General features: G+C 34.6%; 1 protein-coding gene across 2 annotated transcripts; it reads left to right on the forward strand.

The window, feature by feature from the left end:
- The first annotated feature begins 1,174 nt into the window (after positions 1–1,174).
- On the forward strand, positions 1,175–14,719 carry LOC133697167 (phospholipid-transporting ATPase 3-like). Of its 2 annotated transcripts, none has more exons than XM_062119569.1 (27): positions 1,175–1,571; positions 1,652–1,717; positions 1,918–1,979; positions 3,744–3,825; positions 3,994–4,104; positions 5,398–5,475; positions 5,647–5,743; positions 6,481–6,587; positions 6,833–6,898; positions 8,051–8,172; positions 8,277–8,361; positions 8,451–8,528; positions 8,630–8,746; positions 8,917–9,066; positions 9,207–9,311; positions 10,053–10,195; positions 10,359–10,460; positions 10,553–10,616; positions 10,696–10,908; positions 11,464–11,629; positions 11,745–11,824; positions 11,903–12,142; positions 12,487–12,708; positions 12,785–12,952; positions 13,497–13,841; positions 13,938–14,044; positions 14,172–14,719. In XM_062119569.1, the coding sequence occupies exons 1-27, from the start codon at positions 1,395–1,397 to the stop codon at positions 14,476–14,478; spliced, it is 3,660 nt and encodes a 1,219-aa protein (XP_061975553.1). In that variant the 5' UTR covers positions 1,175–1,394; the 3' UTR covers positions 14,479–14,719. The 2 variants fall into 2 exon arrangements, with proteins under 2 accessions (XP_061975553.1, XP_061975554.1); XM_062119570.1 differs by having other exon boundaries at positions 1,399–1,571; positions 1,923–1,979.
- Positions 14,720–15,740: the final 1,021 nt, after the last annotated feature.

The raw sequence follows: 15,740 nt of genomic DNA on the forward strand, positions 1-15,740 counted from the left end.
GCCAGCTGTCCAAAACTCTAATAACATGATAAACTAACCCAACCAACCCTTAATCTCCATAATTTAGGGACGTGTCCCACCCACGGCCACCAACTGAAAATTCAACGGGATGTCACATAAACGGCGCCGTTCAATAACTTCCACTCCCCCGCATATAGAAGTCCTTCCCCTCCTCTGGGTTTTTTTTGGAAACTTCTATTATAAAATACTCCGTCCAACTGGTCGTGTCTGTAGCTATCAACCAAACCAATGCCTATCCCACCAGGGCTGGCTGCGCGCGACAGTCAACGCGCCCCAATTGCGCGTAAAGTATGATTTTTAATATTGACACAATTAAGCAATCTTAAAGTTCCATGAGATCACACTGTTTATTGGATTTCTTTTTGGTTAGAAACTAACTAGAAGAACCCACGGAAAAGACTGAGAATACAAATAGTTTTGGGAATTAATCCAATAAAAGATTAAATTATACTTCGGTCACTAGATTTTGCATTCAATTATAACTTAGTCCTCATTTTTATTTGAAAACCAAAAATATGTATTATATACTAAGAAAAAAAATATTTAAATGAAATGAAATTGGAAAGAATAAAGATTAATCAATACCTAACAAAAAAAAAATAAGCAAACCTTGAAGTTATTCTTTATAAACAAAAGAGATGAAGATAATGAACGTATTTTCTTATTTTTTTTGTTTTGAGAAGTTAAAAAATTATTTCAAAATTATTTTTTAAATAATTTTTTTTTATATTCATATCTTTATCTTCCTAACCAATTATATGCTAACCAAATACAATCTAACTCGAATTACTCCATAAAAATCACCAATTCGAGTCTTACAAATCTGAGAGCCACTAGAGATTTACATGATTGTTAATTTTAAGATCCGTGTGATTAGTCGAGGTGCGTACAAACTAACTCAAACATCCATGTTAAAAAAATACAATTTAACTCGGGATTAAATTCAGAAGTGTTACATTATGATACTGTGTTAAAGAGTGGAAGTTGTAACCTACTAATTTATAAATTTAGTTGTTAACAAGAGTTTAGAGGCTAATGTATAAATCTTCAAACAAGGAGGACTAAATTATAGCTATATTCAAATATCTAGACTAAATAGTTATTTACTAATAATCAATTATAAATCAATAATAACCAAGAAAGGCTATGCTGTAACTGCAAAAATAAATAGTAAAAGAGAAAAGAAAAGGCAAAAAGGAAAAATAATCGGAGGAGAAGAGGGAGGGGCAGGGGAAGGGATTTTAATTCGTTTTTCTCTCTGCTTCATCGACCGTACTTACACTTGCTTCTTTATGAACGGAAAGAAACTTCTAGATTCCATATTTTTTTGTTGAGAAAAAAATCGAAGAAAGAATTTTGGACTGGTGAGAAAGATGAGTGGTGGATGGGAAAGGCTTAGGGGATCCAGATCGAGAACGACTCGCGACTCCAGCTTTCACACTCCGGCGCCGTCTCGTACTGTAACACTCGGCCGAGTCCAGCCTCAGGCCCCTGGTCACCGCACCATCTACTGCAATGATCGCGACGCCAATCTCCCTGTCAGATTCAAGGTTTGTGTCGATTCTTTTTTATTCGGTTCGGTTCCATTTAATTTAATTAATTAATTTTCAATATATGATATGGTTTTCAGGGAAACTCAATATCAACTACCAAGTACAACTTCTTTACATTTGTACCCAAAGGATTGTTTGAACAGGTTAGAAGTTATAATTTCTGTTGGTTAATGCATTTTTTTTTAGTTTCAAGTTTAATTATTTAGGGTTTAGAAGATTTGAGTTAATTTAATTTAATTTAGTTTAATTGGTTAGGCTTAAGTGTAAAATTCATAAGGTTGGTTCTTTTAATCCTTTTTTGGTGACCTCCATTCATGAAAATTCCGTGTTTTAACACTGGCAGTTCAGGCGGGTGGCTAATTGTTATTTTCTATTGATCTCGATCTTATCAATGACACCAATCAGGTATGCTTGTTATTTCAAACTTGCGGGTTTTGTAACCATCGATATTTTTCTTGATAGACCTGCATTGTCAGTAGCTTGAGCAAAGTCTGCCCTGCAAATGCCCTAGGCGAATGTCTTGGACACGATCTCAACTTTTAGTTTGTTTGGGATCATGCACATAAATGCATGTGCAAACAGATACGAAAAAGATTCTCTCTTAGCATATTCTAGATAGTTCTGTTGTACGAGTTTGCAAACTTTTACACTCTGTTATTACTTATCTGGACTTGTGAATGGAGGAAACTAGGCCTTCTAATTGATATGCTCCAAGTGGTATGGTTTAGGGAGAAAAACAACAATAGATCAGCAGAGTTAAGGGTTGAAACAAGTAAGAAAGAAGTTTTAACTGAGTACTGAACTTAGGGTTTAAGAAATCCCAAGTTCGTCAAGTTATTGATGATAAAAATGGCTGTATATCTGATTCAATGTTATCAAATGCGAAAGGCGCTAAAAGGCACCAAACCTGTAAAATGCCCGAGGCACTAGGCGCAAGCCCAAATGAACCAAGGCGATATGCTATAAATTAAAAAAATATTATATTATATAAATCTAAAATATATATCTATTAGATCATTAGAAAATCAAAGGAAAATATAAAATACCATAACATAGTCATATAAAGTTATATTTTCACCCTTAAAACAAAATAAGATAATTTAAAGTAGTAAGTAGCCACATAGATTAAAAAGAAAAATTAAATATCATCATCATTATTCTTTAATCTTCAAAAACATGTCTATCCATGCTTTCCTTTCCTTCACTTGAATCCTCCATATCCTCCAATTCATGATTATAATCGAAATTCTCATCTCTCAAACTACATTGCATTTGTTTAGAAAAATTAAAGTATTAACTGTACAGATGTGTTGTTCTTCGACTTCCATTGTTGAAAAAGAAAGTGTGGTTGGTGTTTCTTTTCTAAGTGTCCTTCATTGTCTGTTTGTCTCCCACTTTAATGATTTTTTTTTAAAAAAGTTTTTACCCTAATCTTTGTTTTTTACAAAAATACCCCAAAGTTGTTTCTTGTGGTAGATTAAAAATAAAGGAAAATCCAACAGAAAAGGAAGAACTTCAAGCAGGCGCTAGCCTTAGTGCCTTGCACCCACTCACAAGGTGCTCACCTAGGCAGCGCCTCATTGAAATCCAACGCCTGCGGCTAATAAAGGCGCTGGGGCCTCGCCTTGCCTCGCCTCACCTCACCTGGAGCACCTCAGCACCGCTTGACAACATTGATCTGATTTAAAGCATATTTGTACTAGGTTTACAGTTAGAAATTTTAATTTCAGGCCTTTATTAAACTCCTACAGAAACTTTCTAATCCTAGTCGTGCAGTATTATAAAGTCACATGCTAGGCACATGACTGCTAACTAATGGAATAAAACATAATTACTAAAATAATAAAACAACTAAAAATAAGCTCCTGTGTAACGAAGCATCTGAAGCAGTTAGCTAATTTCAATTCAGAAGTGGGACTTTTCACTTTTCTTTGTACAAGTTTTGATTGCCTATTTTTTGAGTTATGTTAATGTGATTGAAAGATTTCTTTCTTTCTTTCTTTTCTTTTCTTTTCTTTTCTCTTAAGATTCTGCATGTGCTATTGTATACCACCGAGGTTGGGCATCTTGAAAACTATCCTCAAGATTTTTTTTAATCCTTGCTATTTCATTTTCTATCATCCAAAATGTATACACATTGTACTTAATATAGCTCTTTTGATGGTGCAGTCCTGTTAATCCAGTGACAAATGTCGTTCCTCTGAGCTTGGTGCTGCTTGTCTCTCTCATTAAGGAGGCATTTGAGGACTGGGTGAGTGTTATTCATGGTTGTTGTGTTTTGCAAGCTTTGTCTTTTGATTCCTCTTTTACAATGGTTTGTTTGAAGAATGAATTACTGTAGTATCTTCTTCACTTTTAACATCAGTTTTGGGAGAAATGCTAATTTTCTATTCTTTTGTTTCTTAATTATGTTCAACAGAAGCGTTTTCAGAATGATATGGTAATTAACAACAGTCTTATAGACGTGTTGCAAGATGATAAGTGGGTGGCTGTACCATGGAAGAAGTTGCAGGTTGGAGATATTGTCAGGGTGAGTGTGCTTGAGTTTGTTGTTATTTCACTGTAAAAATAAAATAACTTTATACAATGCCATTATCCCTCCATAACCTCCCCTTTGTGTAAGGGTACGGGTTACTTGAGCTTAAAGGCTTCTGTCAAGCGTGCTGCAATTTTATGCTTTCCAATGGATGTGCTCATAGTGCTTTAGGACTAGATTAAGTTTTGAAGACTATTCCAGTAGTTGATGCAATCTTCTTTTTGGTATTTACAGAGTTTCGGTAGGGGTGCTTGCTGTCACCTCCTTGTTATTGGCCCCAACTTTCTAACATATTTTCTAATGTTGCTATGCCACCTTATAGCAGCTTTTTTCAATTCCAATTTTACTGCTATTTGTTATTGTAAGTTTGTGACTATTAAAGGAAAGTATTTTAAAAAGAAACTTTCCTTGTGCTTTTGGTTAACACATCCTGTTATATTGTTCGTTACCTTTTGCTTGGTAGGCTTTAAATATTTTCGGATTTAAGTTTTATTGGGAAGATTGAATTTGGAAATGTGATGAAAAATACAGTTGTTGAGCGTTAGGGAGTTGCTACTTTGGGAGGAAATAATTCTGCTATTTGGGAGCATTCTAGGCAAAATCCATACAGCTGGAGATTGTTTCATGGATATTTTGTTATTGTTCTTGGCTTTTTCCCGTTCATTTCTTTTTTGATTTACTGCTGCTTCTGTTATTTTGGTGGTAGTAGTTGGTTTAAATGACATTATAATGATGCTGTGCAAGTCAAAGATGACAAGATAAGGCTATACAGAAAAATCCATACAGCTGGAGATTTTTTTTGGATATCTTGTTATTGTTCTTGGCTTTTTCCCGTTCATTTTTTTTTTGATTTACTGCTGCTGCTGCTGCTGTTCTTGTGGTGGTAGTAGGTGGTTTAAGTGACATTATAATGATGCTGCAGTCAAAGGTGACTAGATTAAGCTATACAGTACTTGGATCATTAGTTATTTTGTTCCCTCACAAAGTAAAATTGTAGTTCTGACTGTTATACATATTGTCAGCCACCATGTTGCTGTTATGCTGATTGTGTTGAGACTGTAAGAGATGTATGGAAATACATTCTATGGAAGCACAATTCAGTTTTATTTCTAAATATGACTTTTTATGTTGACTGCTCAATAGGATTTTGGATTCAACATTGACTCGACTAACATGTGTTTTATATGGAAAATAACCAGTGTCATTATAATCACCATCTGTAAAAGTTTCTGTGAAAGCTTCTCTGTGTGTGTGTGTTTTTAAAGCTTTATTTTGCATTGATAACAGGTTAAGAAGGATGGATTCTTTCCTGCGGATCTGCTTTTCCTAGCAAGTACAAATGCAGATGGTGTCTGCTACACCGAGGTTTTCTTTTACTGTACTCATAATATAGTTATTATTATAATAATAACAATTGCTGTTTCTGTTGATCTCTTTATTTCATTACTATTGCCCTGAAACTTTAAAGTGTGAACTGATCAGCTGGTACCATTTATATTTTTATTTGTTGTCTTTAATTTTGCCTTCTGTTTTCAGACTGCAAATTTGGACGGGGAAACAAATTTGAAGATCAGAAAGGCACTGGAAAGGACGTGGGATTACTTGAATCCTGATAAAGCTGCTGAATTTAAAGGTTATTTTCTGTTTGGAGGCCACAAATATACGTATCTGGTTTTTGTACATGCTCAAGGCTTAGAATTACATGCTTAGGAAACTTCTGTTAATGATGTCAAGAAGTCTTGAACAGATATAATCACAATTATCTAATCACCTGATGCAAGGAACATTTTCATTGCTGTTATTATTTACTGAAGAGGATGCAAGTAGTGAGTAGATAGGGTGTCCTTCAATGTCCATGACAGCTTCCTAGCAGGTGTCAGTGTGGTCATCTGCTATAGATACTGTTTCCAAATGCTATAAGTTGGAAATTAAACTCCTCCCCATCATTTTAAGCTCATCAATAATCTTATTTTTGGTAGATTATTAATTTTGTTTTTTCAAAAATAGACTTGTCCTTGCTCTCCTAGGTATTACATTCTAGAGCACAATGCATGATATTCGTGTTGTGATGTGTCTTGTCTGAAATTGCTAGCTCTATACCTCACACTTCGTGCTGTGGCTGTACAACAATCCTGACGTAATGTGAAGTGGATGGCTTACAGTAGCTCTTCTTTATTTTGATTACTTATAGTGGCTGGTATAACATATTTTTACATGATGTTTCCTTATGCTAATTTATATCGCTTAAAACTGCCATTAATTATTCTCATTTAAGCAATATTTTTTCTTCTCTTTCCCATGTGCTTTAAATTCCACTTTTTGAGCATGATCATGTGAATTACCTTACAAGTCTTCCTTTTGTTACTGCAGGTGAGATGCAGTGTGAGCAACCAAACAATTCATTATACACTTTCACTGGGAATCTCATATTCCAAAAGCAAACGTTGCCTCTCACTCCAAACCAAATTCTTTTAAGAGTATGTTCAATTTTTTCTTCCTTAGACATTATCTTAATATTCATGTTCCTATTCTCTCTATTATGAATTCAGACAGAATATATTTATTGAATGTTTCACATAACTGCTGCATAATCCTCAATCTAAAAGAAAACAAATGGAAAATATCCATTTTCTTAAATCTCTTTGATCAGTGACTTCATGTACTCTTCAGTGATGTAACTAATCTTGAATTTACATATTAACCACACGTTTTGTGTTTACAGGGATGTAGTCTTAGGAACACAGAGTACATTGTTGGTGCTGTTATTTTTACAGGTCATGAAACAAAGGTTTGTTGTTTATAAACTGCTTTGCAGTTCTGTTAATCCTTTCTTACCCACATTGCATCTCTACTTTTGTAACAAATGCATGTGGATTTCCTTGTTTGTGGCCCATGATTTAACTCCAATAGATTTCAGAAAAGTAATTCTATATTATTGTGACTGCAAGCCCTGACTTGAGTTGTCATTTTTTTCTACAATGGGCGGGGAGGGTAGTAGATTCATTGTTCTTAATAAGGGAAATATTATTATGATCAGACAACACAGAGGAAAAAGGAAAAAATCTTTCAAAAGAAAAGGTACAGAAATTATATCAGAAAGTACCTTTCCTGTTGAATGTCAGAGAAAGAAACACTTGCAAATCTACATGGAGGAGCATGGACTCTTTAAGAAGCTAAGAAAACATATTTCAAATAAAGCTTGCATTTGGAAAGAGAATTATACTTGAGAATTCTCAATAAGAGACCAATCATTCACATATTGAACACTGCAAAAGTATCATACTTCGATAACATTTTGCTGTTCTCCCTCTCCCAAAACCTCTTGGATGGAGTAGTAGTTCTTCTATCTTTGTCAGTAAATAACCCAATGCTTACCACCAACAACAAAATGGCAACACAAAGAAAAATGAAGGTAGATATGCAAGTCCCTACTAATTTTAACACAACATAAATGTTTCGCAACAATGCTTTATAGGGTCTTCTCATTTGTAACATGTTATATTGATTTATTTTGAAAACAATCTTCCTAATGAATGCCTTATTCTTGGATGGAACCTGGGGATTCAGACAACTTTGTCCAAAGGGAAAGAAGCAAATGGGAATACTGAAGATGGGTAAAAGTCTATAAGAAAAATAGACCTGTCCAAGACTTCCTCACTTCTATCCTCAATGAAAAGTTAGAACTGTAAAGATTCAATGATTGGAAGTATGAAAAGGTCCCATATTCCCTTTGGCTGGATTACTGTGTTCTTTTCTTTCTGGAACAATTTTTCTTTGAGGAATAGAAACAACTTTTATTATCAAATTATGCAAATGTCATGTGTTAGAATTCTACAAAATCTTGTCGTACTCACTTTAAACCTGTTGGTATCTTCCATTTTGTGTCCTTTACCGATTCACTCTACTCATACTGCTTTATGATGATTTGATTCAATCACAGGTCATGATGAATTCCATGAATGTTCCTTCCAAGAGGAGTACTTTGGAGAGGAAACTTGACAAACTTATACTTGCTCTCTTTGCAACGCTTTTCATTATGTGCCTCATCGGAGCTATTGGGAGGTATGATAGTCAGTGGTCCTTAAGAGTTTTTATTAAATTTTTGTTCCTCTCCCTTTTGAATTGCGCCATTAGATAATGTTCCCTGCCTTTTTGAAATTCTGCAGTGGCATATTCATAAACCGCAAGTATTACTATCTACGTCTGGATAAAGCCGTGGCTGCAGAGTTTAACCCTGGCAACCGATTTGTGGTAATAAATCTTGCTTCAGTTATGCTCTTTTTTTTTGCTTTTCCTCGACATTTTCCTCTCATTTTTTTCTCCCTTTGTCGGATCTATAGGTTGCAGCTCTAACTTTGTTTACCCTAATCACTTTATACTCGACAATAATTCCCATCTCTTTATATGTTTCTATTGAGGTAGGTATCTTGGCTATGACCATTTTCATTTGCTATAGTATTGTCTACATATATTCTTGCTGAATGTGCCTTTTTTGATAATGTCTGAAATTCTTTGTCAGATGATTAAATTTATTCAGTCCACTCAATTTATCAATAAAGACCTACATATGTACCACGCTGAAACTAACACCCCTGCATCGGCTAGGACTTCCAATTTGAATGAGGAACTTGGACAGGTAAACTGATGGTTTTACATTCAGCTAGCTTATTTATTGTTGTCACTGTCATCAATTTGCAAATTTCTATGCACATCATATCGTGACAGAGGACTGCCGTTGTGAACTCTGTAATTTGTTATTTTTCACTTTATGCCTAGTGAAAAATTTTGAATTGATGCTCTTGTCAGGTTGAATATATCTTTTCTGATAAAACTGGAACTTTAACAAGAAATTTAATGGAGTTCTTTAAGTGTTCAATCGGAGGAGAGGTTTATGGTTCTGGTGTCACTGAAATAGAGCTGGGAGGAGCACAACGGACTGGGATTAAATTTCAAGAAGTATGTGTTCCTTTTCAATTTCTGAAAAAACACAAGTACTTATATTTGGGCAAAGATGTTTTACTTCCTATCAGCTTTTTATTCTTTTTTCCAGGTGTGGAAATCAGGAACATCTCAATATTTTTTTGAATTTCTTACAGGTGCGGAAATCATCCACTGCAATTCAGGAGAAGGGGTTTAATTTTGATGATCATAGGCTTATGCGAGGAGCCTGGAGGAATGAACCCAACTCTGATACATGCAAGGTAGCTTTTTAATCAGCAAGATTTCAATTCATTTTCTGTTTCTCTATGTGAATGTATTTCTTATCAGCATAGAGCCTTTTGTTGTGTATTTTCAATAGGAACTATTTGTTGAAAACAGTAATCTTGGTTCTGGTTGTTGTCACTCTCACCATATTGTTCTCTCTTTTTCTGGTTATTTGTGTATTTCTAATAAGAATTTTTGTTTGTTGCTGCGTGGGTATGGCAGTGCCTCAGATGCTCTATATATCTGATTGTTTAACCTACTTATTATAAGAAACCATGATTGATGGTTTGACATAATGATAGTTCTACTTTTATGCATATAAGAATGTAACTGGGAAAATTTTATGTTCTTGAAAAGGAGAGTTACAATTTTTTTCCTCTTGCTTGGATTGAAGAAACATGATTCACTGACTTTTGCCTTTTTTTATTCTTGATTTCTTGTGTATAGCTTTTGGTGCTTTGAAGCACTGCCAGTAAATTGATCGAAATCAGGGTTTTCGTTTTTTTTGGTATTCTTCCATCATTGTTATACAAATTATGAGTGCAATCTTGAAGATGTGAATATTAAAGTTCTATTGACATCTTATGAAGGATTATTTTTTAGGATTGTCAAAACTCCTGATTCTTTGAATTGTTTATCCATGGTACTTGAACGCTGGCTTGTAAGCATGCTATGGAGGATGTACCTTGATCCATAATGCGTGGTTGTTCAAATCATTTATCTTTCTTCTTTTGTAGGAATTTTTCAGATGCCTTGCTATATGTCACACTGTTCTTCCTGAAGGAGATGAGTCCCCAGAGAAAATCACATATCAGGCTGCATCCCCTGATGAGGCTGCTTTAGTTACTGCTGCAAAGAACTTTGGTTTTTTCTTCTACAGGTTTGCGATTGGAGTACTGTCACATGTTGACTTATGTTTTGCGATTGTGATTGTGATTTTTATTTTGTGCTTAAAAAGGAAGCCAAGCACGAAATTTTTTTTGCATCAATCACTTATGAAATCTCTGAATAATTGTTGAGGCTAATAATTAGTTTTTCCTTAGGCGCACCCCTACTATGATACATGTTCGTGAATCTCATGTGGAGAAGATGGGTAAAATCCAAGATGTGGCTTATGAAATTCTGAATGTTCTTGAGTTCAATAGGTAAATGCACATCCTTCCCACCAACTGATATTCCATTTACGAGCTGTGTTTGACAGCCTTAACATCAATTGTAATAATTGTTGTTAATATAGCACAAGGAAGCGCCAGTCCGTTGTTTGTCGATATCCTAACGGTAGACTTGTACTATACTGCAAGGTAATATATTCTGAAGATTTGTCATATAAGATGAACATTGCTTTTGGAATTTCACATGAAAATAACATGCTACTTGCAGGGTGCTGATACTGTAATTTATGAGAGATTGGCTGCCGGAAATGATGATCTAAAGATAGTAACTAGGGCACATTTGGAACAGTTTGGGTCTGCTGGATTACGTACCCTTTGCCTTGCGTATCGGGACTTAAGTCCTGAAACATATGAAAGCTGGAATGAGAAGTTTATCCAAGCTAAATCTTCTCTCAGAGATCGCGAGAAGAAATTAGATGAGGTATATAATGTTTGCAGATTTTTGTCTGTTGTTGTTGGGTGGGTTGTGTTTTATCAATGATGGTGAAAGTTAATGAATGATCATTATTTTCATCATCTTTCACAATATAATTTCTCACATCTAAAGAAGTATCTTCATTGGTATAGCTGCTTTTTTTTTTGGCCACCAAAAGCTGCATGTTTTATCTTTCATGTGAAAATGTTTACGTAGTATTTCAAGAAATAATTTTTTGTTTATTATTTGTGTTTTAGTGAATTGTGGGATAATGTTAGGCTGCCAGATGCATGTGCAGTTTTTTATTATGTAATGAATATTTGAAATTTGTTAATCGATAGGTTTCAACTATTGCAGCATAAAAATGGAATGAGCTTAGATTATGTCATTACAAACTCTTGCTAAATGATTTTTGAATGGCATAATCCTGAACAAATCAATTTTTTTTTTCACAATGAGCAAGTCCTTTCCCCCTGGAGTCATTGGATTGTTAAACTTAATATCACATTTTATTTAGATGCATTTTAATTCATCCTCACATAGATTCTGAAACTTGCTTAGGTGGCAGAACTTGTGGAAAAGGATCTTATTTTGATTGGAAGCACTGCTATAGAAGACAAGCTTCAAGAAGGAGTACCAGCTTGCATTGAAACTCTTTCTAGAGCTGGGATTAAGGTTTGGGTGTTAACTGGGGACAAGATGGAAACAGCAATAAATATAGCTTATGGTGTGTGCTTATTCTATTGGACCAACTTCCTCTATTCTTGTATTGAGATATGTGCCATTTCCTTATTTTTCATTTTCAGTTTCTTGAATTCTCTGTGTCTATATCATTCCTGCAGCATGCAACTTGATTAACAATGATATGAAACAGTTCATTATCAGTTCGGAAACTGACGCAATTAGAGAAGTTGAAAACAGGGTAAGCAGCATTTCCTAGTCACCTTATTGTCAGTGCATACCTTAAATCATTCATCATGGTAACTGAATTCTTTATCAGGGTGACCAAGTGGAAATTGCACGCTTTATAAAGGAAGAAGTAAAAAAAGAACTAAAGAAGTGCCTTGAGGAAGCACAGCACTATTTACGCACTGTATCTGGACCAAAATTGGCACTTGTTATAGATGGGAAGTGTTTGATGTATGCATTGGACCCAACTTTACGAGTAATGTTGCTGAATTTGAGCTTGAATTGTCACTCAGTTGTTTGCTGCCGCGTTTCTCCTTTACAGAAAGCACAGGTGATCTTCATCATGGAAGATATTTCTATGTGATGCTTGTACTGGGTTTTGTTCTCTTTTTTATTTTGCTGTCCATGCTATGCCTGATACCAATGTCAAGTCCTAGAATGTTGCATCATAAGAAAGTATTATGTTTTTTCTGTCCTTGGGAATAAATATTGCAATGGCTATGGCATCCTTACAATTGAAAAATTAACGTGATTGGCAACATTAGAACTAAGTTCTTGGTTTGTGAACCCAAGCCTTTTAACATTGCCCCCTTAATACACAACTTATTATTATTAATATGAAATATGAATCATTTCCTGGTGTTTGGTTTTTACAACTTTGAACTTATTTTGCAGGTGACTAGTTTGGTAAAGAAGGGCGCACGTAAAATAACACTCAGTATAGGTGATGGTGCCAATGATGTAAGCATGATTCAAGCTGCACATATTGGTATTGGAATAAGTGGGCTGGAAGGGATGCAAGCAGTGATGGCCAGTGATTTTGCAATTGCTCAGTTTCGCTTTCTTACAGATTTACTTCTTGTGCATGGACGGTGGTCATATCTTAGAATCTGCAAGGTCTGTGGTTCTACCAAATTTTAGATTTTGTGAAAACTAACTAGGCGATAACATTCCTGATATTTCTTTATTGCAGGTCATCACATACTTCTTTTACAAGAATCTTACATTCACTTTGACACAATTTTGGTTCACTTTTCAAACTGGTTTTTCTGGTCAAAGATTCTACGATGATTGGTTCCAGTCATTGTATAATGTCATATTCACAGCCCTGCCGGTGATCATTGTTGGGCTTTTTGATAAGGTGCTTCTCTTTTCAAATCTTATTTGACTAGAATTTCTTGCTTCAGCTGTTCAACCAGATGTGGTTATTTTGGATCAAGTGTATGAAATTAATCATTTGGTGGCATTTCCAAAATTTGGAAACAATCCAAACTGAAGTAAAAATACTTACTCGAACTGATAATAACTACTGGTGTAGTCTGTTCAGTTCATTTGTTTTTTTGGCATTCTAGATTTGGCTTCTGGTTTGAGTAAAGGTCCAAATGAAAAGCATCCTATTGTATGCATGTTAATTTATCTCCTTATTTGGTTTTTGTGTCCAAAACAGAACAAAAAAAGTTCAATTTTTTAAATTATTTTAAGCTGAATTTTTAAAATAACCAAACTTTAGTAACCAAAACACCAGTTCGAAATTCAGTGCTAACTGAACAATGAACATAGCTAGTTGGGACTTCTGATTTTCTTTTGGTAATTCAGAGCTAATTGAGGGATATGTGCACGATGCTTAATTTATTTTGTTACACTCCATTTCTTTTTTATAGTTGAAACTCCATTTGTTTTCCCAGGATGTCAGTGCATCCCTTTCTAAGAAGTACCCTGAACTGTACAAGGAGGGAATAAGAAATGTCTTTTTCAAGTGGAGAGTTGTGATCACATGGGCTTGCTTTTCTGTGTATCAATCGCTTGTCTTCTATCACTTTGTGACCATCTCCAGTGCCAGTGGTAAAAATTCATCAGGCAAGATTTTTGGTCTATGGGATATCAGCACGATGGCCTTCACTTGTGTTGTAATCACTGTCAACTTGCGTCTCCTGATGATATGTAATTCAATTACAAGGTGGCATTATATTAGTGTTGGAGGGAGCATTTTGGCATGGTTCATGTTCATTTTTGTATATTCAGTTTTACGGGTTAGTCATTTTCATTGCTTCTCTTTACTTGAATTATATTCTGTCTCTAGAATTATGGAATTATATACATGCTAACCCTCTTCACATTCATCATAGGAAAATGTTTTTTTCGTCATATATGTGTTGATGAGTACAATCTATTTCTACCTCACGGTTCTTCTCGTTCCTATCGTTGCGCTTCTTGGCGACTTCATTTACCAAGGGTAAGATTCAGGAGTAGCTTGAAGAGCTTCATAGATTTTTTATGAACCAATTGCATTTTCAAGTAGTTCTTTCTTTGTTGGGTATTTCCCTGTTGTTTCAGCTGTTTGTTGGTTTGTTTGTCTACAGGATTCAAAGATGTTTCTTCCCTTACGATTATCAGATTGTTCAGGAAATTCACAGGCATGAGCCTGATGACAACACTAGGGCAGGATTACTGGAGGTTGCGAGCCAGCTCACACCACAGGAAGAAAGGAGCTATGCCATATCACAATTACCACGAGAAATATCAAAACACACTGGCTTTGCTTTTGATTCACCTGGATACGAGTCATTTTTTGCTGCACAGCTAGGTGTGTATGCTCCGCAGAAGGCGTGGGATGTAGCTCGGAGAGCCAGCATGAAGTCGAAACCAAAGATGCCCAAAAGGAACTAAATGAACAAATATTGTTGTTGTACAAAATTTTATTTTAGGTTCCATCTTAGGGGTCAATCTTAGTAAAATCTGTAAATTTAGATCCGTCATTTCTATTTAGAGCCGTGCTATGTTCTCATCATTTTTTTTTGGATCTCCCTTAAATACGTTCCTTGAGGAACTTCATAGGTTTTTTCTGGTCACAACTAATGTACAGCTGATTGGTACAAATTTAACTACAACGACAATTTTGGCGGTGCGAGTTCATTTTGTTTTCTAACTTCACAGAGTTATTCCAGTCGGATAGATTGCTTTCGAGGAATCCCCAACTGAGTATTATCCTATTATTAATTGATTTTTGTTAATCTTGCCTAAAATTTAATTGGTGCTTCAATGCCATTTTTTCATGGATCTATTGCTGCTCAGTTTGCATGTAGTTGTTAAGTGTTTCCATTTAGATGTTAAAACAAGCCCTAATGTATCATGCAAAACAACTTCCATGTGAGATTATATTGAATTTTCTTCCACTCTAGCTTGTATAAGGGGATGGGTGAAGGTGTGTAAATATTTTATTATGATTTAACACAAATTATCCCAAATTAAATTGGGGTTTTAATTTGATGTACTGGATGAAAGAATTTAGTGAATGCATGTTGATCTTTTAACTGTCATGTCAACAACTAGAGATTGTTGTCATCTCAAAGCACTATTCTTATTTTATATGGAGCATAAACATTGAAATTATTTTCTTTGAAATTTTCATTGTTGTTTTATTTCATAAATTTATTTATTTTCATTATAAATATAATATAATTTATTCTTGGAGTTAATAACCTTGCAATCTTCATGATAACTGTTCTCTTGAAAGAAATAGCAACATTTAATCTTTAGTTAGATTATCAAAAATAAAAAAAAATTAAGATGGCTATATATATAAATTATGTTTTCAATGTTTTATGAAAAGTAGTTAGAACCTCAACATATTTCTTATTTTCTTGATAAAAATAACTTTTTTTTTTCATTTTCAAGACGAACAAATACATTTTCAAATTTCCCATTTGAAATAAAAATGAAAATTGATTAATTTCTACGACTAAACATATCCTAATTTTTTCTTAGATCTTCTCATTGGGAGAAAGAGGGAAGATAAGTGCCGAATAACAAAGTCCTTACACGAGGAATCATGAACTAAGAATTATTGAAGAGAGGTGAGTCGATGCCAGACAGAGAATTTGTTAAAAATAAAGTCTGTATTTTTGTAGCAATTATTGTCTCTAAACTAC

This window comes from Populus nigra, chromosome 6, assembly GCF_951802175.1.
Source record: "Populus nigra chromosome 6, ddPopNigr1.1, whole genome shotgun sequence".
NCBI lineage: Eukaryota > Viridiplantae > Streptophyta > Magnoliopsida > Malpighiales > Salicaceae > Populus > Populus nigra.

Bases quoted from the DNA above. Each gene is read 5' to 3' on its own strand.
- LOC133697167 (XM_062119569.1), top strand. From the start codon at position 1,395: ATGAGTGGTGGATGGGAAAGGCTTAGGGGATCCAGATCGAGAACGACT. The intron at 3,826-3,993 runs GTGAGTGTTATT...TATGTTCAACAG, and splicing joins AGGAGGCATTTGAGGACTGG to AAGCGTTTTCAGAATGATAT. The intron at 8,362-8,450 runs GTAATAAATCTT...TCGGATCTATAG, and splicing joins ACCCTGGCAACCGATTTGTG to GTTGCAGCTCTAACTTTGTT.